The sequence below is a fragment of the Panthera tigris genome, chromosome A1, assembly GCF_018350195.1.
Source record: "Panthera tigris isolate Pti1 chromosome A1, P.tigris_Pti1_mat1.1, whole genome shotgun sequence".
NCBI classification, from domain to species: Eukaryota; Metazoa; Chordata; class Mammalia; order Carnivora; family Felidae; genus Panthera; species Panthera tigris.
In genome coordinates, this window is record NC_056660.1 from 157,683,812 (window position 1) to 157,707,933 (window position 24,122).

At 38.0% G+C, this 24,122-nt stretch overlaps 1 protein-coding gene across 9 annotated transcripts in view; it reads left to right on the plus strand.

The window, feature by feature from the left end:
* The window catches only part of CAST (calpastatin), a 107,793-nt gene that overhangs the window by 78,387 nt on the left and 5,284 nt on the right, over window positions 1-24,122 (plus strand). For 6 of the 9 annotated variants that reach the window (XM_042990587.1, XM_042990617.1, XM_015536089.2 and 3 more), the window contains 14 exons: window positions 659-742; window positions 1,613-1,660; window positions 2,693-2,788; window positions 4,426-4,521; window positions 8,269-8,370; window positions 8,876-8,959; window positions 10,596-10,646; window positions 10,820-10,891; window positions 16,597-16,692; window positions 18,369-18,476; window positions 20,029-20,121; window positions 21,603-21,647; window positions 22,086-22,181; window positions 23,378-23,449. In XM_042990587.1, the coding sequence (XP_042846521.1) occupies window positions 659-742; window positions 1,613-1,660; window positions 2,693-2,788; window positions 4,426-4,521; window positions 8,269-8,370; window positions 8,876-8,959; window positions 10,596-10,646; window positions 10,820-10,891; window positions 16,597-16,692; window positions 18,369-18,476; window positions 20,029-20,121; window positions 21,603-21,647; window positions 22,086-22,181; window positions 23,378-23,449 (1,143 nt within the window). Of the gene's footprint in view, window positions 1-658; window positions 743-1,612; window positions 1,661-2,692; window positions 2,789-4,425; window positions 4,522-8,268; window positions 8,371-8,875; window positions 8,960-10,595; window positions 10,647-10,819; window positions 10,892-16,596; window positions 16,693-18,368; window positions 18,477-20,028; window positions 20,122-21,600; window positions 21,648-22,085; window positions 22,182-23,377; window positions 23,450-24,122 lie in introns of all 9 variants that reach the window. The other 3 variants (XM_042990562.1, XM_007078897.3, XM_042990572.1) reach the window with 2 other exon arrangements.

Below are 24,122 nucleotides of genomic sequence, written 5' to 3' on the forward strand. Positions count from 1 at the left end.
AGCACTAAGTAACGTATAGAATTGTTAAATCACTATAGTGTACGCCTGAAACTTATATAACCTGGTATGTTAACGATACTGAAATTTAAAAAAAAAAAAAAATTTAAAAAAGAGTCCTTTTAAAAGAGGTAAAACCAATTATCCATGGATCAGCCAAGATTTGTGATGAGCTGCTTCTCCCATTTCTGAACTGTATTTAACCATTGGAACTGGTTGGTTTTTTCCCCCCTAGATAACTGAGTAAGAGATGAAGGCTATTGAAATAATTACAACTAACTTATGCACTGTGCTTAATGGTCTCAATATTTTATTTCCTTTTCTCTAGTGATCCTTACAAGTCAGTGGACTAGGTAAAAATTATTGGTAGCCCCATTTTACTGCTTAAGAAAGACTAAGTGGCTCCCCAAGGTGATAGAGCAGCTGAGAGCAGGGCGGGGACACCTCTCCAGGATTCCTCGCCCTGTTGTTTTTTTCTGTCTTCCTCACAGCCAGCCAGTTACCATGGTCTTGTGCTCTGTAGTTTACAAAGCACAGACACACACTTGAATCTGATATGGTTTTCTCTACAACACTTATGAAGTACATAAAGTGATATCCTCTTGTTTTACCTACATTACCCACATGTTTTGTGTTTTATTTCCCTCTCCACTTTAATCAGGCAAAAGCTAAAGAAGAGAAACTAAAAAAGTGTGGTGAAGATGATGAAACTGTGCCTTCGGAGTATAGATTAAAGCCAACCACGGTATGCTGTTAGCCATGGCACCTAACAGAATATGCTGTTCTTCATATCATGTTCTGTTGGGACTGTTCCCATGATGCTCAAGAACATGACTATCCCAGTTCATATACTAACTGAACCCCCTGAACCCTTTCTTTCCTGTTCTTTAAAGTTAGTTGATTGTTTCCTAAGTAGTAACCGTGTGGTCATTAAAATTCCCACAGATCCAAGTGTTCCAGATATTAACAATGCATGATATAGATCCTTAACCTTGAAGCGTAAGAAACAATTTGGGAATAAATTTTTCTGTAACCGTTGTATGGATAAAAGCACCATAGATCTTTGAAGGGGTAGACATAAATGTGTAGCTATTTGCCAGTATCCTTAGGGTGGTTTGTTGGTGGTGGTTTGGGTTTAATGTGAGGATGGTGGAGTTCTGTAATTATATCTGTAATTTATCTTTCAAAAATTAAACGTAAACACATGATAGAAAATGTTTTGATTCTTCTATGTGCTTATATATGGAAACTGTCCTTACAGGTGCTAATATAGAAAGTTCCTCAGTTTAGAAATAGTCTAAATTGTGAAACATCATCTCCAAAAAAACAAAAAAAGGATTACAGGAATGAAATCTACCTCTTCACCCTGGATTGGAGAACAGAGACTTTTTAAGTTTATTTATTTTAGAGCTTAGCTGTTTATTCTGATACTTGATTTAAAAAATACTGAAAATTTATTCACTCAAATATAAGAAATCCACTCAAAAACAGATCATTAAAATATAAGGGGAAAAAAAATCTCCTCCTATCCTGGAATTCCCTAGAAGAAACTTAACGAGCCGTAAAAAGAAAATGTTCTATTTAATTTTCAATGAATTTTCAATTTTGTTTACAGGATAAAGATGGAAAACCACTTTTGCCAGAGCCTGAAGAAAAATCCAAGGTTAGGAAATGATCTTTCTGATAAAGAGCAAAAGAACTGTAAAGTATAAATTGAAGATCATTTTGACAGGATTTCTCTATGGAGACTTTGAATGCCAACCTAGTTGTAAAGAGAGGGGAACTTGTGGTAGCAACACTTGGCTCATACCTCTGACTCCTTTTCGTATCTTTTATGATTATTTTCTTCATGAATTATTACTAGAATATTGGGAGTTTGTAGGTGACATTCATTGCACATTAGGAGCTGATGTCAAGAATGCCTCAAATTATATTGTTGGCACTTCAGAATTTGATTATAATCATGACATCAGATATTTTAATGATTCTACACTGCCTTAACTTGGTCTAAAGCAGTCAGGTCCTCACTGAATGAAGGGGGTGCTGTGATTTTTCCCATTTTACATGTGATGAAACAGAGGCAGAGACTTGTAAATAGCCCAAGATCTTACAGCTAAAAACTAGCAAGACCAGGACTCAAAACTCAGACTGTACCAACAGAGGCACAGCTTCTAGATGACATGCCGTTCTGTTGTAGATGACTGGTATTGCTCAAAATTTCCACATGCTCCAAATGAATAATACCATTTCATCTGAAGGAACTAGGATGGGAGAACTTTGTTGCCAAAATCCCTCAGAGTCTTAGGGAAGGAGTATATGATCTGTGTTTCCTGAGCTATTCAGAAGGCACTCATTAGGAAATAGTGAAAAACAGTCACATACAAAAAAACTATACAGATCTTCATTAGAAAGAAAAGGTGGTTTTATGTGAACAGAATTCTTCTGAAACTGAATTAACAGGAAAGCTTTGGACTAAATCATGAACATTTTTGTGGTACCCTGGTGTTTAGTATTCCTTACTTGTTGCATGACATTTATCTTACATTGATAAATTAAAAAAATACCCCAAACATTAAATTTTGGATTTAGATCCTAAAATATGGCTTAATACATGTTAACAGGAAATTCTCTATGTAAAACTTTCTTGTAACCAAAAAGAGTCACTTTGTAATATAGTGTTTTTCTTATATTCCAGGCCCTGAGTGAATCAGAACTCATTGATGAACTTTCAGAAGATTTTGACCCGCCCAAAAGTAAAGGAAAACGATCTAAGACAACCAAAAAAACAGAAGTATGTTTCTAAAAATAGAAGTCTCTATTTTGTGGGCTTTTAAAGATATTTTTCTATAATCTTAAAAATCTGAGGCCCAACTATTTTAGCATGATGTAGTTGATGGAGACCTATTATGCCATCTTTTTTTACATGCAGTTTTGATCTTGACTTTTTCTAGATGGGGTTTCTTTTCCCACACTGGCCCAGATGTTCTTGTAATTTAAGTCCTATAATCATTCCTCCACATCCATGCTTTCCTTTCTGTTCTTCCTACTGTAACCTAAAGTTGTCATCACCACTCACCTTATGGTGGCAGTGGCCTCTGTCTTCAGTCTTACTGCTGTCCTTCCCACATGTCCGCCAGAGTTACTGTTTCTCAAGCGTGGTGGTAGTCACATCATTCCCGTGCTCCAACCCTCAGGAGCTCTCTGTTCCCCACAAAATAAAGTCCCTGCTAACGTGTTCTGGCCCTGGCTTCCTTCCCTACCAAGGTTTGTCCTCCCATTACTAAACCATGACAATAAGGGCTTGAGTGTATGTGTCCTTGGCTTTTCCCATGTGGTCCTGCCATGTAGAATAAACTTCCCTCCTAATTCGAGATCATCTAAAATGTTAGCCAGGCCTTTAAAGTTTTGCTAAAGTATGGCCTTTGCCTCCTGCTTTTCCCTCCCCAAACCTTCCAAACCTACCTAAGCAGAATACAATATGTCAGGGGCTCTATTGTTCTTTGTATATCTATTAAGATCTTTATTATAAGGAAGCTTTTAGCTGTCTTGGTCTCCACCTCTGATGTGTATACATAGTTTTCAGTAAATAGTAAGTTCCTTGAAGGAAGAGATAGTGCCCTGCTAATGACCATCTACGGAGCATCTTACATGTAGGATAACTTTTTGTAAATGTCTGGATTAAAACCAGTTTATGTGAAATTTTACTCTTGTGATACAATAAGATAGCACAGTGGTCCTCAAATTTTAGTACCAGGATTGCCTGAGGGTTTGTTAAAACAGATTGCTGGGCTCCACCTCCAGAATTTCTATAGTATTTGGGGGGGAGCCCTAAGAATTTGCATTTGTAACAAATGGTAAGGCTAGTAAGGCTGATGCTGCTGGTCCAGCGACCATACTTTGGGAACCTCTGGGATAGTATTACTACCTTGCATTTGTAAACATACCTATTTACAATTGATAAGATAATATTAAATATATAAAAATGATGGATTTATATTAAAACATTACATTCTATAATTGGTGTATCATTGTTATATATTTTTTGAAAATAATATAAATAATAATAGTTGCTGATATTATTGAGCTGTGTTCCTAGATAGTATGCAGAGCACTGGACATGTTTTATTTTACTGAAAGCCTCACATTGACCCTTGAGATGTAGGTACTGTCATTGTTCTCATTTTCCAGATGTGAAACTGAGTCTCAGAGTTTAAGTAACCTACCTAAGGTAAGCGGTAAAACCAAGTTGAAATAATGGTAGAAGAGTTTGAACCTGCGATTTATTCACTATTTAGCAATCCTTAGGCATTTGAGAAAGTCATGCTCACAGCATATAATATAGCAGAGTGTGTCATTGGTCCCTTATTGTTCAGTCTTACCAACCAGATATTTCTAAAAACTCTTCCTTGTACTTGCCTCTCTCCACAGGCATCTCAGGCTGCTGCCCTGACTCCTGTGAGTGAGGCTGTGCCTCGAGCTTCCATGTGTACTATACTGTCCACACCGACCAAGCCAGCTCCCTTGGTGAGTGTTCCCTTGGACATTGAGCAGTGTCCTGGGAAGGTAGTTCTTTTTCCCGTGCACTTGCCACTGTGTGTTGCCAACGCATCACTTTATTCTGATAAGATAAAAAGAAAATCTTTTAGAGCTATGGGGTCTACTGTTCTTTTGGCTTCAGGGTATCCTCCAAATTTAAGCTAGATTTAAGTTTTTCATTAAACTTCTACAGGCTGTGTTGTCTTTTTTTTTTTTTTTTTTTTCACCTTCTGAAATTCTTACCGGTTCCTCAGCTGTGGTGGATAATCTTGCTCTTTCACTTTCCCATATCTTTTGAGCCTATTGGGAGTTCCACAGATAGCCTGATGGTACCTTTTGTTGGCTCTCCTAAAGGAATAATCTACACCAATATCATCATGACTTCTCCCTACTCCCAACTGAAGGAAGGTTAACTCAGTTCATTTCCCTTTTCTTCTTGGCTCTCTCTCTCTAACTTTTGTATGAAGTATGGTAATTAAGTAGTTAAATCTTTTTGAGTTCAGTGGGTTTTGTTTCTGTTAGCAGGTAGAATCTGACTCAGAGTAACAGCTGATGGGACTGTGCTTTATTACTACAGACCTAGTGAATAGCTAAGTTGTTCTGGATGCTTTGCAGTATCTTATTAAAGTTTCACAAGGACATTATGAACCCTGTTCTGATCATCTCTCTATTATAGATGAGGGAAATGAAGCTTTGAGTTGACCTTGAGCAATCCATTTAACTTTTCAGAGCCTGGGTGAGATAAGTGATAAGGCTTCTGCTCTTAGCCACTGTAGCATCTAGCATGGATAGATGGCCAGATCTCAAGCTTTACAGTAGAATTTGATCATTCTCATATGGCAAAAGGGCAGGGGGAACATGGGCATAGGGACCCGCCCCCAGGAGGAATTAGGAAATACTCACAGAGGGAGGGCAAGATCACACTGGGAAGTGGGAACAGCACTGTTTTCCTAGGGAGAACAGTGAGCCAAGGACAGGCCAGCCCAGAGGACTTGGTGTGCTTGGGTTTAGTGCATTTAGTTGTTCGAAAAAAGAGGGTGGAGAAGTTGTAGGACGTGTGTCCTGGGTGCCCTGATATGGCTGCTTCCTGCCAGGGACATTTTTGGTGCCAAGTGAAAATCCCCTCAAAATCCAGGGTCTCCCTCCTGCCTTACACAGGACTCAACCTCTTTTTGAGGTCTCTGGGTACACTCTAGAACTTTCACATTGTGGGAATTAAGCCACAGGGAATTGGAAAGGAGGAGAGAATGTGGGGCAAGACAGTGAAGGAAGGAAGAACAGAGGCAGTGAGTGGAATATAAAAGACAATAGCCAACATTCCAGAGCAGAACTCTGTGACCTAAACATGTATGTATCCTCTGCCTCTTGTGCTCCAGGTGATTGCCAGGGCCTTTGAGGGTTCATTCCTTTCCAACTTTACCCTGACTATAGCGAGTCGAGCACTGGATGTTTAGCGCACAGAAAAGGGCTCTGCGTTTCCCATTCTCTGATGATCTTTTCTGGGCTTCTGTTCCGTCAGCTCCGCTGACCATGGTTGCTGAGATTACCATCACTGAAGTTAGTTGGCATTTCTGTAATTGGGATACCCGTGAGAGCCACAAAGAATAGCTGTGGAGTGTGACAAAGGTCAGAGGGCCAAAGAAGGGCTTGAAGAGTAGTGAGCAAAAGAAAACCAAGCAGAAAAAGGAGCCTAATATGTGCCCTGCACAGTTCTTGTTCATATAAAGCTTGTTAAGGAAATCCAGAAACCTGAATACTAGTTGTGAATTTGACAACATAAAATACTACAGAAATAGAAGTTGCAGGCCCTAGTCCTATTTCCTGATTCCTTTGCTCTTAAGACTGCTGTGTATCCTAGCTTTGCTCTGTTTGGTTTAATTCTTAAACCAAGGGAAACAGGCTTAACAGGAAGTAGTAGTTTCCATAGATTCTACAGCAAAGAGTAGGAGAAAACAGAAGTGAAGTATGAGGACATGTCTTAGATCAGCTATCAATTCTGATTGCTTGGTTAAGACTTTGGTCACTGCAACTCTTGCACTTTAGATAGAATCCCAAACAAATTAGATATACATCAGGGAGTTTTGCATCTCCTGGGAGTAAAATCTATGCAGTGTCCAACCACCAGATGGTGATAAATCACCTTCCACTCAGGTTCCATTTCCTCATTGATCTTTTTGCAGTGCAACTTAGCAGAAAAACTTTTCTTACTTACATTGTTGGTTAAGCCATATAAAACAGAAAGACATTTTTACTCTAATATTCAGATATGTATTCTATGTGAGGTCATAGAATTTTATAAGAATAAACTTTGAGACTTTTTAATTCAGAGGCTTTCACACTTTAACCGAGAACAGCAATAAGAAATTCATATTTCAACCCAGTATCTATATAATAGAAAAAAACAGCTTAATTAGAAGTACTTATTCTTGTTATGTATGATGCATTCTATTTTCTATTCTTTCATTAAAAAAAAAAGTCCTGGGGCACCTGGGTTGTTTAGTTGGTTAAGCATCTGACTCTTGGTTTCAGCTAAGGTCATGATCTCACAGTTTCGTGGGTTCAAGACCCATGTCGGGCTCCTCTACACTGATGGTGTAGATGCTGCTTGGGATTCTCTGTCTCCTTCTCTCTCTGTCTCTCCCCCACTCACACTGTCTCTGTCTCTCTCAAAATAAATAAACTTTAAAAATTAAGAAAAAAAAAAAGTCCTGCCTGTGAACTGTTGATTTTGTGAACCACTAATGTGTGGATCTTGACCTGTGATTTGGAAAAAGTCAAATCGAGTCCTATCTTTTAGCCCAAACATAGTTTCTCCTTTATTTTCCCTTTATATCATTCATGTTGTCTTCACTCAGTTTCATTTTAATAACCAGCATGGCTAGAGCTCACTGTATCACAAGGGAGCACATTTCCTTTTGAACACTGGGACCCCAGGTAGACAGTTCCCATCGTGCCACTCAGGTTAGCCAGCCACAGTCACCTGAACCAGCATGAATCCACTTTGGCCAGTAGAAGCCTGGTAAAGAACACAAACTTCTGTATCTTGGCCGAGGCTCTGCGCGAGCCACCACCTCTGGGATGGGCCAGGCTTATTTCACAGAGCTTTGAGAGGAATGTCCTCTGATAGGCCTGAAAATCTTTCCTGCACCATCTCTAGAATGATTACCATACAGGTCACTTCTTTGCTGGCTTTCCACTTGTTTGAGGTATATTCATCCCATTGTCTTCCTTATTTCCAAACCAAGAACTGGGTTAGATTATGTAAGTTTCTCCATGTCAGTATATGTTGTACCCACTTAATATAAGAAATTTGGTCTAGTTTTTAACATTTTAGGTTTTTCAAACATATATTCTAAAGATGTTTTTTAAGTGTAGTTAATTTATTTTGAGAGAGAGCAAGCACAGGGGAGGGGCAGAAAGAAAGGAGGAGAGAGAGAGAATCCCAAGCAGGTTCCTCGCTGTCAGCGCGAAGCCTGATGAGGGACTCTAGCTCACAAACTGTGAGTTCATGAAATCAACAGTCGGAGCTTAACCAACGGAGCTACCCAGGCGCCCCTAAACATAGATTTCAATTCAGTTCAATTCAATTCAGTTGGTAATTCAAATTACTAAAAGATGACTGTGCTTCTTATCCAAGCCTGAAATAAGGATATGCCCTTCTGAATTGTTTGTTGTAGTCTTTTTTAAAAGGAGTGATTAACTGCCTTCTTAGTATATCCACAAATACACTTTTAGAAAGGCATGGTGCCAGATGATGCTGTAGAAGCCTTGGCTGGTAGCCTGGGGAAAAAGGAAGCAGATCCAGAAGATGGAAAGCCTGTGGAAGATAAAGTCAAGGTAATAGCAGCTCAGTCACTTCCTGAAAGTAGATGTGATTGATGTTCCTCACTCCCCAAGCAAGTTAGTCATCTTTTTTTTTTTTTAATTTCCTACAACACATGACGAGCTGGCTTTATCTATTTATGGAGCATATCCTGTTTGACAATCTAAACCTGAGTAAAGCATCAGTGTTTTGCTACAGCAGTGGATGGAGAACATGCACGTAATCTCTGAATCTCACCTGGGCCATGTGCATTTCCACTGCCGAGGAGTCCTGAGAGAAGAGGCAGCTGTCCACCCTCCTTTTCGTTGCTTTTTAGCCCAGCGGGCATAGTGGTGGTGTCTGAGCCGGCTCAAGTAGGGGAGGGTGTGAAAGATGTGTAGAGTTGCTGTAGGAACTCTACACATAAGGCCATACATATGTTCTAATCTAACACTGGAGTTATTTCCCTCAAATGTAGGCACTTAGACATCCACTTTGCGGGGATATATTAATAATGAGAATGGTATAATTTTTATTCAGGAGAAAGCCAAAGAAGAGGATCGTGAAAAACTTGGTGAAAAAGAAGAAACAATTCCTCCTGATTATAGATTAGAAGACGTCAAGGTGAACAGTGTTTCTCTGTTTTACTTTAGTTACTACTGAATTTTATAAACATAAGGGACATGGAAACAGGCCCAGAATATAAAGATTTTGTTTTTAAGTGATAGTTTTTCCCTTAAAACTTAAGTGAAAAAAATCTAATGCCTTAGCTACCTAATTTTTTCCCATGTAATAGCTGCTTTGTTACAATACCAGAAGCAAAGAAAAACTTAGAAAGCCTTTATATAACTAGGAAAAACCAAAATGAGGAATAACTATTTCCTGTGAAGAAAAATTTCCAACTCTTAGATACACATTGAAAAAGTAAGAAAGCCTGTTTAACATTGAGTAGAAGGATAGTTGTTCTGTTTCCTTTATTTTGAAAGTAGAGATTGACCACAGCTAGTGACACGGAGGGGAGTCATTGAAGTACAACCACTTGAACAGGGGCACACGTGGACAGTAGAACCAATGTCAGTCATCTTCATGAGATACCACTGCTTAAGAGAATATTCACCTAAACGTACATACATTTATATGCATTTATATACAGCTACATACATATGTAGCCTTGCGCCTATTTTTGTATATGTGGATTAATGGGATTTACCATTCATTTATAAATTTTTCTTTACTAAAAAGCTTCAGATGCTTTAATGATTCTGTCCTGTTTCTCAGAAGTGGCACTTAGAGTCATCTGAAACTTGGCATTGTCTGAGCCATAAGGATGAGCTTCCCGGGGCAGGAATTTTGTCTGTCCTACTTTCTGTGCTATTCCCAAGTGCTTACTGCAGGGTGTGGCACCAAATCAATGGATAATGTTTTGTTTGTTTTATTTTGTTTTATATTATTTATTGTCAAATTGGTTTCCATACAACACCTAGTGTTCATTCCAACAGGTACCCTCCTCAATGCCCATCACCCACTTTCCCTCCCTCCCACCTCCCATCAACCCTCAGTTTGTTTTCAGTATTTAAGAGTCTCTTATGGTTTGCCTTCTTCCATGTCTGTAACTTTCACCCTCTTCCACTCCCCACTGGTCTTCTGTTAAGTTTCTCAGGATCCACATATGAGTGAAAATATATGGTATCTGTCCTTCTCTGCCTGACTTATTTCACTTAGCATAACACTCTCCGGTTCCATCCACGTTGCTACAGATGGCCAGATTTCATTCTTTTTCATTGCCAAGTAGTATTCCTCAATGGATAATGTTGAATATATTGGCTGTAAAGTTTAGCCAGCTTTTTTCAGGCAACATTTGCAAAGCCCATCCCCCACACAGGTGAGGGGTGCATCCCTTTGCTCCCTTCGTGTCCTGTAAGTGCCCTGTCACAGAACCTTGTGCCACACTACTTCAACTATTTGCATGTTTCTCTGCTGCACTAGTTCATAGGCTTCTGAGGTCACAAGCCTTGCCTAGTTCATTTTTTAGCTCCCACGCCTAGGGAATGCCTGAGCTGTTGGTTGGAATGAACTAATTAGGACATATTCTCTGATGAGAGAATGTTTTTCCTGAAACGATGAATCTAACTTATAATGCACAATGTCAGGTATGACCTGTAGACCCCTTACAGTGTTTAAAAGCGTTCATACTTGTGATAAATCGCACAGGATAAATCACGGGAAATGATTTAATGCCATGGTTTTCTCTTCCGAATAGGATAAAGATGGAAAACCCCTCCTGCCAAAAGAGCCCAAGAAATCACTTCCAGTAAGCAAGCCACTTTTCTCTGAGTAGATCTTTCTCATCTGGCCTTGATTGTTAATTCTGGAATGGGATAGCTTTCTTTTTAATAAGTCGATTGGCAGTAAATAGTGACATCATCTGAATAATGAGGAAACAGTTGAGGTGGTGTTTGTTGATATATTTTTTGGTTCTTGCAGCCCATGACTGACGACTTCCTTCTTGATGCTTTGTCTAAGGACTTTGCTGGTTCCCCAAACTCTTCATCTCTTGTAAGTCTGAAACTCCTGATTTTATTTCCTTGCTTTTAGGGTGGCAGAAAGAAATGGAAACTAGTGACTTAGAATCTGACTTTGGAGGTGAGGAAATAATCATAAAATTAAAGGCTTTCAACCCATGGTAGCCATTAGAAATGTGTTGTGTCCTGAAAGTGTACCAGCACAGTGGACATTTGCAACAATGTAACTAATTGAACCAATGAGCACATACTCTATCAAGTATACCTATGAAAAGAGAATTTAAAATTTGAGTTTATCCAAAGGTATGTCTCAAATAACTTGTTAATATTTTTACAATTTATCATTTTCCATAATTACCTCATAGGAAACCTTAGCTCTGGGTAGAATAGATAATTCCTCAAAGAGAATTCTATTACTAGAAATTTTAGGAAATGTTGGGTAATGGTAAGCAGGTTTCTCTACTACAGGATTTTTATGGCTTATTTATATGCAAATATAAGTCTGTTGGAGTGCCCACACTTAAATAACTCCAGACGTTTTTTTTGTGTGTGGGATTGGGGTGATCTGTTTATGTGGACAATGTCATGGAACATACATTAGTTGAGAAGCAGAATGAGTAGCAACTAGAAGAAATAATGATTCGTTGGAGTTGCTCAAAGTTTTTGGACTCTGTGAAGCAATAAGCCCGTCAAAGAAGGTATTACTAACCAGTTAGTAATAGAGTCCTCATAATACCCCTATGAAAACACCATGCCCACACAGTTGAGTCACCCCATTCCATGACCTTCCACTCTTCCTCCTCCATACAAACAGCTTATATTACAGAGAGGCTCTTGAGTCCTAATTTAGGGAAGAATATAAAGTGAGCAGTATCCTCGGAATATGGCATCTTATCATTACAATGATGCAGAACATAAGAACAAATTAGAGGGATCCAATGCCTTAATTCCCTTCCTTATACCATCTGTATTATTATTATTATTATTATTATTGTTATTATAGGGTTTTTTTCTTTTAGAAATTCAAAGAAAATGTAACAGTGACTTTATATCCCCACCCAAGAAGATGCATAGCAGTGACATGACTAGAGATAAACATTTTTTATGTTTATTTTTTTTTGAGAGAGAGAGAGAATGAGCCAGAGAGAGGGAGACACAGAATCTAAAGCAGGCTCCAGGCTCTAAGCTTTTAGCACCGAGCCTGACTTGGGGCTCGAACCCACAAACTGCAAGATCATTACCAGAGCCAAAGTCAGATGCTTAGCCAACTGAGCCATCAGGTGCCCCAAAACAACCATTTTTAAAAAAAAATTCTAGCTTAGAAAATTAATCTCACAAAGAGAAAAATTGTTAGTGTCTGTAGTTAATAAAGTAGAAATAACCAATTACAGTAAGTCAAATGGCCAAAGTAGAAAATTATTTGGGGGAAAGTCCCAGAACTTTGGAGGAAAAGTCATCATATTCTGACTGATAATTAATCTTCAAATATAAAGGTGTGCCTGCTGTACATACCATGTTCTTTGATCACAATAAAGTAGAAATTCTACTTAAAAAGAGAATTTTAAAAACATTCCACTATCAGTGAGATCAAGGAGTAAATTCAGAATAGACTATTTGAAAAATCAAGGATAAGACATTTGCAAATCAAAATCTTTGGTAAGCAGGGCACCTGGATAGCTCAATTTTTAAGCATCCGACTCTTGATTTTGTGCTCACGTCATGATCTCATGATTCGTGAGATAGAGTCCACCCACCCCCCATCAGGCTCTGTGCTGACAACAAGGAGCCTGCTTAAAATTCTCTCTCTCCCTCTCTCTGCCTTTCTCCAACTCTCATACACATAAGAGAATACAACATTTAAAATAAATATATTTTAAAAAATTTGATAAGCAACCAAAGCAGTATTCATGAGATACATTTATTATCATAAATGTCTTAATAACAGAGGAAGAGAAATCTAACCAAATGTTTATTGGATTTTAAATTTCAAATTTAAGCTATTTTAAAACTATTATTATAAATAAGCTATTATTTTACATTTAAATAAGATATTATAAACTAACCACCCAAAAGAAAGTAGCAAGCAGGTTAAGTAGGAGATGAAAATAGCAGCCTGATTACAAAGCTGTAATCATCAAGACACTATGGGACTAGCACAAAAACAGACACATACATCAATGGAACAGAATAGAGAACCCAGAAATGGACCCACACGGGTATAGCCAACTAGTCTTTGACAAAGCAGGAAAGAGTATCCAATGGAAAAATGTCTCTTCAGCAAATGGTGCTGGGAAAACTGGACAGTGACATGCAGAAGAATGAAACTGGACCACTTTCTTACACTACTCACAAAAATAAATTCCAAATGGATAAAAGACCTAAATGTGAGACAGGAAACCACCAAAATTCTACAGGAGAAAACAGACAGCAACCACTTTGACCTCAGCTGCAGCAGCTTCTTACTAGACATGTCTATAGAGGCAAGGAAAACAAAAGCAAAAATGAACTATTGGGATCTCATCAAGATAAAAAGCTTCTGCACAGCAAAGGAAACAATCAGCAAAACTAAAAGGCAACTGATGGAATGGGAGAAGATATTTGCAAATGACATATCAGATAAGGGTTAGTATTGAAAGTCTATAAAGAACTTATCAAACTTATCACCCCCAAAACAATCCAGTAAAGAAATGGGCAGAAGACATGAATAGACACTTTTCCAAAGAAAACATCCAGATGGCTAATAGATACATGAAAAGATACCCAACATCACTCATCAACAGAGAAATACAGATCAAAACCACAGTGAGATACCATTTCACACCTGTCAGAATGGCTAAAATTAACTCCAGAAACAACAGATGTTGGCAAGGATGTGGAGAAAGGGGAACCCTCTTGCACTGTTGGTGGGAATGCAAACTGGTGCAGCCGCTCTGGAAGACAGCATAGAGGTTCCTCAAAAAATTAAAAATAGAATTACCCTACAATCCAGGAGTTCCACTAGTAGGTATTTATTTAAAGGATACAAAAATGATGATTTGGAGGGGCACATGCACCCCAGTGTTTATAGCAAGACAATCAACAATAGCCAAATTATGGAATGAGCACAAATGTCCACTGACTAATGAATGGATAAAGAAGAGGTAGTATATGTATTCAATGGAATATAACTCAGTCATCAGAAAGAATGAAATCTTGCTGTTTGCAACAACATGGATGGAACTAGAGTGTATTATGCTAAGCAAAATTAGAGAAAGACAAATCATATGATTTCACTCATACGTGGAATTTAAGAAACAAAACAGATGAACATTGGGGAAGGGAAGGAAAAGTAAAATAAGATAAAAACAAAGAGGTAGGCAAACTATATGTGATTCTTAAACACAGAGAACAAACTGAGGGTTGCTGGAGGGGAGGTTGTGGGGGGGGATGGGCTAAATGGGTGACAGGCATTAAGGAGGGCCATTGTTGGGATGAGCACATACGTAACTGATGAGTCACTGGGTTGTAGTCCTGAAACCAGTTAAGTGTATGTTAACTAACTTGAATTTAAATAAATAAATTTAAAATTAAATAAAAGAAAAAAGAAAAAAAGAAAATAGCAGCCTGAGACTAAAATGGCTCATAGTTGCTTGATTTGAAATAACTAAAATTTTTTAAGATACCAACAAATGTAAAAGAGAAAAAAAAATCTTATTAAAATAGCATAAATCAATGTAAGAATCAAATTAATCATTTATAGCCAACAGTTGGTTTTTATGAATGACTAACATTTTATAAAACATTGGCAGAAATAAGAGAAAAAGTTACCAGTAAAATTAAAATTTTAAATTTAAATGATCAAAAACCAATATGTACAATAGTTTTTTAAAACAAAATGTAAAACACAATTCATAGAATCTAAGCAAAAGAAATACTGAAGACAATAGAACTGTTTTCAAACTTTGCTTCCAGGAGAAGTTTAAAATTGACTCTTAAGTGTTTAACAGCAGTTGGTCTCATGTGACATAACTATATCTTCAAAAATACGGCTTACATAGTTGCTTCTACAAATAATGATGCTCCTAATCTTAAAACTTGATCAATATAGCATTTTTAACTAAAGTCACTTAAATCTGTAGATGTATAATGTTTAACAAAGATAATATACAATTATTAAAGTAATAAGTATCAGTCAGAAATTAAATATTTATTTAATATTAGAATTTATATAGCATAGTAGTGTATCAAATAAGAATAATTATATCCATACAGAAGATGTATTTCAAATGTCACCTTTAAAAAGTAGACAATCCCTTAATGTATTAAAGAGTATCTATTTAATTTCAAGAATCAAATATTTGGAGTTAAGCTAGAAGCATTTCCTTTAAAAACACAGTATAAAAAATTCTATTATCTTTTCTGCTTAATGTTGTATGAACAATCATTAACAACACATGAAAAAGAAATGACAAGTATTAAAAAGGAACATTTGTGTATTTGCAGATATTCCTAGTTGTAGAGAGCACATATGTAATTAACATTGTGTATGCTGTGTACATCAGTAACAGATTAGAAAATACAATTAAAATGAGATGTCAGACATGTAAAGAGCAATACAAGAAATGAACAGAAAAGTTAGAATATGAAAAAATTAAAATATCTAAGACAGTCTGACTCAGTGTCTGAAAAGTCATGACAATTCTTTCTAGTCATCTTATAAGTTATTTTTTAAATTAAAATAGCAATAAGGTACTTTGTATAGCCCAGTAAAATTATTCTAAAATATGTTTGAAAAGCAAAGACATAAAAACATGAAAAAATACTGAAAACCATTTTTCAATATTTCTAGGAAAGATTAACCCAACTAAATGCAGGGATTGATTTATATGATAATTATCAATTCAATTCTGAATCAGAAAACAAAACTGTAGATCAATGGGAAAAATCAAGAAATGAACATAAAAGATTTAGTATATTTTTAAAAGGAGAATGAATCATAATCTCACAAAGATTCTGGAATAATATGCTATTTAACATTAAGAAAAAATAATAAAACAAACCTCACACTATATAACAAGTATAAAGCAACACTTGTACATCATTATCCATCTCATATCAAAATTAAAAATATGTAACAAATATCTAATTGAGGCAAGGAAGGCCATGGAAAACAAGCATGCTTAATTCATTGCTTTTAGCTTTATGACTTTCTAGCAACTGTGGAGGGGGCAGTCTGGTGGAATGTAGGCAGCACCAGAAAAAGAAGCACTGGTAGAACTCCTACAGAGTAATTAACAAAGAAGAAAGCTGAGAAATTGCAAACAACCTAAATGTACACCAAGGAACATGTAAATAAACCATGAAACTCTTAAGTCGTTATGAGATTTTTGAACATTTGGAATAATAAATAGGAATAGAAATCAGGAGATTGTGTAAACTGCAACTATGGAGGAGGAAATAAAATACAAATTAAGATTACTTGTTACTTTGAGGAGCACCTGGGTGGCTCAGTGAGTTAAGCTTCCAACTCTTGATTTCTGGCTTAGGTCATGATCTCATCGTGGGCTCTGTGCTGGATGTGGAGCCTGCTTGAGATTCTGTCTCTTTCCCCCAAAAGATTATGTGTTACTTTGCATCCATTTGGATGAAGAGAATAAACAGTAATAAAGTATTAAAAACTGTATTTAAGCGATGGCATTGCGGGCATAGTTTTGTGTAATATACTGTATGTAATAATTTTTTTTCTTTTTCTTTTTAAAGAAATTGGAAGAAGCTAACCTTTCTGCTGCCATCTCTGAAGTGGTTTCCCAAACCCCAGCTCCAACCACATACTCTGCTGGCCCGCCCCCTCATGTGGTAAGCAACATAGAAATATATTTTTGCAGCAGCAACAACAAAATAAGGAAGAAAATAGGACCCTTGCCTTAGAGTAAATGAAAATAAACAAAACTGTTGAGAAGATAAAGCACTTTCTGTTTTAGAAGAGGTGTAAGACTGGCCATTTGGAGAGATGACAGTATAATCTGAAATAATTAAATTAAAGACTGTTTATGAAATATTTCACACACTTTCCTGGAACTTAATATTATTGCTACTTTATTAGAATTGAAAGAGCAGTAGTGTGCATTGCACATTTATTTGAGTTATTAGATTTAAAAAAATCCTTTAGCTTTCCTGATTATTTTCTCCTCCCTTTAGATTTTTCCTGACACATGCTATAAATACTACCTATTATTTAACCTCAAGTTTATTCTATGGAATTGCTCAGTGTTCGAGCCGCTTCTCCCCAAAATTCAAGCATGTCATGGAAGAGCAGTTTTCCTCCCATTCATTCACACCAGTAAAACATTGTCGTCTTCATGTTAGCAATACAAAAACCTCAGCATCAATATTGTTTTAATTATTTACATGTCCTGAGGCGAGGCTGTGGGACCAAAGCTTTCCCAGACTTCCTTGATTAATTTTCTGTGCAGTACGAAATTATACACTATCGAGGCGAGGAGACCGCAGCACATCAAAGAGATTGCCCTAAACCAGATCCCCATCTCCTTTGGTTGAGAACAAGTGCCTCATTTGCTAGATGGAGAGGAAGTAGCTGTAGTGAAGTCAGCTATGCTTACTTTCCTTTTGATGTAGCATCAAAGCTTACTTAGTGCTGTAGTCTTAGATTCTGAATGAATTTTCATCCCGTTGGGTCAGTCTCAGGATCATCTGAAAATATCCAGAGGCCCAAATGACAAAGCCCAGACTCAGCTGTGGGTAGCTCCTCCATTAAGAGCTATAATCCTGAGCTCCAACGAAACACTTAAAACCAGTAAAATGCTGTGTGTGTGTGTGTGTGTGTGTGTGTGTGTGTTCACAATGATGAATGTGCCTGTGCACAGAAAGGAAGAATCATTATTAATTCAGGCTGCCAGTTACGCTTCAGCTCCTAATTGTGAGGTGAGGGGTTCTGCCTTGGGTGAGGCGATTGGTCAACATCTGCAATCCAAAACCTGTATGCCTTTCACAAGTATGTTTTAGAACACCTTTCCCATCACTTTTCCCATTGGAAAGTCTAATTTCAGTTCATGTTTTACCTAAAGATATCACTCAAACTAGGTGTACATCTTTATCTTTACTTAAATGAATACAGGTGAATAATGAAAAAAAGCTACCATAATTCATGTATTTTTTTTTCCCCTAGGGACATTAGACTGTCACCAGTTGTGTTGCATACACTGAACACATCATAAGGCACATTTTCCAACAAATCAGACCAGGAACCCCCTATTTTTTGGAGGAGCCTATTTTTTTTTTTTTTTTTTTTTAGAAAAGAAAGTCATCTGGGATGACTGGAAGTCATCTGGAAGTGTGGAGAAGGAGAGATTAGGGAGAAGGAGCTCTACCCAAGGGCCACCTTCCACGATTCTACCCATCTCCTTGGTTAAGGTCTCATGAGTTGATGGAGGTCTTATTGGCCGTGGCAGGCCCACATTCCAGTAGGTGACCTGATTTTGCTAGCCAGCGACTAATTCAGATTGACTTTTTAGCAGGGCGACAACAAGGAACTGGACGATGCCTTGGATCAACTTTCTGACAGTCTAGGACAAAGGCAGCCTGATCCAGATGAGAACAAACCAATAGAGGATAAGGTCAAGGTAAAAAAAATATGTATATACTAATAAGTGAAATTTAAAGTTTAAAGCATAGAATATCCTACACTGCATATAAAAGGAAAAACAAACCAAAAAAAAAACATCTGGCATTTCAGTGAACAGTTGAATGACTTAAGTCTCATTTTTTCCTTCTCTATAGTCTGTTGTATTTATTTCCTCAGTGAGGACTATGCGAGTGCACAGGTTCAGGCACATGTCCTATTAGCAAGACTACACTTAGTTATGATGGAGAAGTGCTGCTCTACTTTAATTTCATTCTCTTCCCACATTAACTTTTCTTAGTTTTATCTGGTAATAAGCATATATCAGGTGTATGGCATTTTTAGGATGACCTATTTGGTCCATATAAGGGCAGAGGTCCCCTAATTGCCAGAGTTTTCCCTATCAGCCTCCTGAGCCACCATTAACACTGCATGCAAACCCCCAAATGAAGCACTAAGCCAGGAGTAAGCACTGTGGAGGGGCATGTCAGCAAGGCACACACTGTTAGCCCCACCCACCTTCTAGAACAAGAGTAAAGGCTTATTCCTGCCTAACAGTATATGGTACTAAATGACCCCTTCACCTTGAAACCTGGAAGTAACTAGCCACCCAAATCCATGTTCCAGAATGTCCCAGGGCATTTCAAAGGATCCTGAAGTCTTAATTCCACCAGTGTTACAGGAATATTGATGTGAACTTCACCTGTATTTGAAAAATGAAATGATAATGATGGCAGAAAAATAAAGCCTGTTCTCTCCTACTGGTGGCTGGGGGGTGGTGGGGGGTGGGGAGTGAATGTCACTGAACCAGTTCCAGACATGCCCCAGTCAGGTGAGGATGCGGGGAGGGTTAAAGGTACTCCCTGCTATGCCATTTGCTGCTTGTGCTGGCCCCTCAAGGTTTGCTCATGCACGTCCAAGTTGTAAGTATTTTACCTCTAAATATCAAGATCCGAAGACTTGATCTTTTTATTTAAAAAGTGAAATTCACATAAAGACAAAAGATAGTTTATACCATTGGGCTTTATCTCTTTTCATCGTTTCTAAGGATAAATATTTCATCATTTATTTTAAAATACAAGGTAGATGGGGCGCCTGGGTGGCGCAGTCGGTTAAGCGTCCGACTTCAGCCAGGTCACGATCTCACGGTCCGTGAGTTCGAGCCCCGCGTCAGGCTCTGGGCTGATGGTTTGGAGCCTGGAGCCTGTTTCCGATTCTGTGTCTCCCTCTCTCTCTGCCCCTCCCCCGTTCATGCTCTGTCTCTCTCTGTCCCAAAAATAAATAAAAAACGTTGAAAAAAAAAATTAAAAAAATAAAATAAAATAAAATACAAGGTAGAAACTCACACAATCTAGGTGTGGATTGACCTAGAGAAGCACCTGAGTTTACTTTGTTTTCCATCAACTATTGTTGAAGTCTGTTGAAGTCATCCGTTTTGTTGTTACTTGGAAAATAAAAATTCTGTTTTGCCTCAGTAAAGTACAATAAACACTGAGTGCTACAAGTGTTGTGTAATTGAAGGAGAAAATATTGTATCTATTCCATGTTTGCAGGAAAAAGCCAAAGCTGAACATAGAGACAAGCTGGGAGAAAGAGATGACACCATCCCCCCTGAATATAGACACCTCCTGGATAATGATGATGAGGTAAATGAAGGCAAATGTCTAGGTTGGATATATATCACAAAGCTTCTTAAATTCAGATATCAGTTGAAATGAATAGGAGGTGCACTTTAACAATAGCATAAAATTATAACATGACTGAGTGCTTTTAATGTGTTTCTGATGAACAGGTTGTCTAGAATTCTGTTGAATATTCATCTGAACCAATACCATATGATGTTCACTGTGCTGGGTGCTGTGGCGTAGAGATGAATAATGTTCAGTCACTCACCAGTGCTGAACAGTGATTCCAGGGCAGTACACAGATGAATTCTCTTTGCAAGAAAAGGCTATAAAAATGATAGTTGTGGGGTGCCTGGGTGGCTCAGTCGGTTGAGCGTCTGACTTCAGCTGGTACTGAACTGATTTAATAGGGCAGATAAATAAGGCCCTTCCATGACTTGGGGTCTTCCTCTACACTTCCACCAGCACTATTCAGAGTAAGGACAGGCAACACTATATTCCTCACCACAAGTCCTATTTCTATATCTAGATATGCTCTATCAAGTTTTAGGGGTGCCTGGGTGGCTCAGGTCATGATCTCTTGGTCCATGGGTTCCAGCCCCGTATCGGGCTCTGTGCTGACAGCTCAGAGCCTGGAGCCTGCTTCGGATTCTGTGTCTCCCTCTCTCTCTGCCCCTCCCCTGCTTACACTCAGTCTCTCTCTCAAAATAATAAATAGATATTAAAAAAAAAAAAAAAATCAAAAAAAAAAAAAAAGCCGTTGGCCTTCTGTTTCTAACATAAAGCCAGATTTTCTTAGGTCAGCTGGGCCTGTATCCTTCCCTTTTGGCTCCTCATTGTAAGTCAGTTATATGACGAAGAACCTTTCCAGGCCTGTTCAAAGAGAAACAAGGAAGCCCAGGTTACATCCTTCTCTTTCTATACTGATTCATTTGGTGGGTTTGAGGATGCCCTGGTTTGAAGAGTGTTACCTTCAGTGTCTCTTATTACAGAAATCCATTCTCCTTGCTTGCATTCAGTATTCCCGAAGATAGCAATTCTGCATCGTGCTAGAAGCCTCCCTGCCTTGCTAATACTGCCTTACCCTGCTTGTATTCTGTGGGAAAGGTATTGTTTAAAACCCTTGCCTTTGTAGATGGATAAAGTCCCTGCTGAGTTGTACTTGTAATCCTGGAAAAAAAAAAAAAAAATCTCTATATGCCATTCCAGCCCCTCAAATCATTCCAAAGTTTAATCTTTTATAAATAAGAAAGAAAAACACAGGTTATTTTTAATAATATTCTAAGTAGCAATTTAACATATGATGGCAGAAAGTTCCTTAATAATTGTTTCCTTCCCTTCTCTTCCACAACTAGACTCTTTCTTGAGGTTTATCAGTTACTGCAAAACAATACTCCATTGTATCTCAGATCGTTAGACAATAGATTTTACAGTTACTGGCTACACCTAAGTAAACTTTTACTAAGATCTATGTTTAACCAATAACCTGCCTTATTTTTAAGGGCAAACCCGTAAAGCCACCTACACAGCAACCCAAGGACTCAAAGGTAAATATCATAGCAGCATATTCCCATAAGGAAAGTTTTTTTTTTCATTCTAGCTGAACTTTAGTTTACATTTTAGAAATCTGAAATTTATTGTATGGCTACCCTGTGTTTGGAATGATGTGAAGACATACATGTATGAACGGGTGCGTGTGATTTCTCTTGGTTAGCCCTTACAAGAGCGTATTCAGACAGTTCCATGTTTCAGATAGAAAAATTGAGGCTCAGAATACTAAGCAAACATGTATAAAAGAGGAGAAAGTAAATCTGTAAGGATTTTCATGTTTTAATATCTCCTTTATTGTACATTAGTTTCTTAGGAAAAGAATGCCAGCAAGGTTTCCTTTTTCTTGTAATATTTTTAGTGATGTGGAAAAATGTTCCTTATGGTATTTTTGCCTTATGCTCCTTCACTGATGGTTATTTCTGTTAATATCTCAGAAATCTGCAGCTGACAAAGACCCCATCGATGCCCTCTCAGGTGATTTTGACAGCTGTCCTACACCCCCAGAAACCTCAGAGAAGACAGCAGAGAAGGTACTATGCTACTTTAATATGGCCTTTCTTTGTGTGAATACATAGAGTTGTAGGCTACATAATGAATTCAATGATGCCATAGCATCAATGGCAATGATGCCATCTTTTTCCATATGTATCGGTTTAATACAGTAGTAATTCAAGTGCATATGTAAAACATTCTCAATATTATTTCGTAAATGTTTTCTATGTTGCTCTATAATCTCCATAGCCACCATGTTTGATTTCCATACTAATGAGTTCGACACTAATGCTTTGTCTGTGTTCGTTTATTTATTTATTTTTGTTTGTCTATGTTCATTTAAAATGAGAGCAGTCCCTCCCTGCACTGTACCTTCTCATGGCTGTTGCCCTCTGGGATTCCCTCTCCTTTCTACCCTGCCCACCTGGCTGATTCCCTCCCTCTGGGCCCAGTTCAAGCATCAGCTCTTACTGCTTCTCCCTTCCCAGGCCAAGGTCAGGGGCCTCTCCTCCATGCTCTCCTGCACCTGGGGGAGAAGGTCTTTGCCTGTGTATTTGTACCAGTGAGCTGTGCACTTTACAAAGCAGCCGTGGTCAGCATTAGCAAAATTCCTGGGATACAGCAGGTACTCAAAACATGTGATTAAAGATGAATGAGAAAAATATGTAGTACAACATGTGTGTGGCATATATAAGTCAAATAGAAGGAAAAGTGAATTAATGCCCTTCCTTGTTATTTTCAGAAGAATTGATAACTGCAGATCTGTTTGCTGTTGTTTTGCTCTTATTAAACACCTCTCCCAATCACTGAATTGTCAGTCCTCCCCATATTGGGTGATTTAATTTCTAGACCACCTCAGCATCCTATTTCTCATTCCTGGATAAATAATGCCTTTTGGTGAATGGGACTTTCTCTGATGATTTCATTGTTAAAGTTGTTTTCCATAACACTGAAAACAGTTATCTCATTCTTGCTCTATTGGCACATAAAACCCAGTCCTGATAGAAGCAAGCTCTGTTTTGATGACCAAAATTCCTCATGGAAATTGGCAGAACATCACTGTGACCCACATTTTCCACTGTATTTTTAAGCGTTTTTACTTCCCAACTTAAACACTTCTATGTATATTCAAAGTTTCCCATTTTTTAATTACACTTGATTTGATTGCAGCCCAGAGTTAACTGTTAGAGGGACTGATGATAACAATAACCTTATGGTGTTTCCTTTGCTTTAGGACAAAGTCAAGACAACTGCTCCCAGCTCCAAAGCACCCAAGAATGGGGGTAAAGCAAAGGATTCTGCAAAGGTAAAAAGCACTAAATATACTACATATTAGCTTAGAAATTACATGGAGTGGCATTTATCCTTTTAGTCAGTTTAGTTTCTAACTGGAATCTATTTAGAATAAAATAATAGTTTAAGCACTATCGATCCTGTAGCATATCTTGGTAAAGAAGTTGATATTAAAATAGGAACTTACTTTATAAAAGTATGTGGGACTTTAGAAATCTAAATGATCATTCTTAACACAATTCAAGTTTCTTGCATTTCCCCCCTTTATCACACAAAGTATGGAAGACCCCACCATAATTGTACAGTTTGTGATACCAGCCATCTGTGCTAGCCGATAATCAGTGTAGGATCCCTCCCCTCCCAAAACCCTCTTTCAGCCACTTCCCACCACTGTCTGCAGATAGCCTTGCCTTCAACTTTAGAGAGGAAAATGAGGCCACCTTGCACAAAATCCCTAAGGTCCCTTCCCACCTACCCAAAGACAAATCCTCTCCCCCGCTTGCCCTGATTTGGCCCTTCTTTCTGAGGGGTCAATAATCACCTCTCTCTAGTATCTTCAACCTTTTAATCTACTTTTCCTTTGTATTGTAAACACATTCCAGTTCTTTTGCCATTTTAAAAGCAATTCTCAAACTTAGAAGCCCTTCTGCCTATAGTCCCACTCCTTCCATCCCTTCACCAACCTT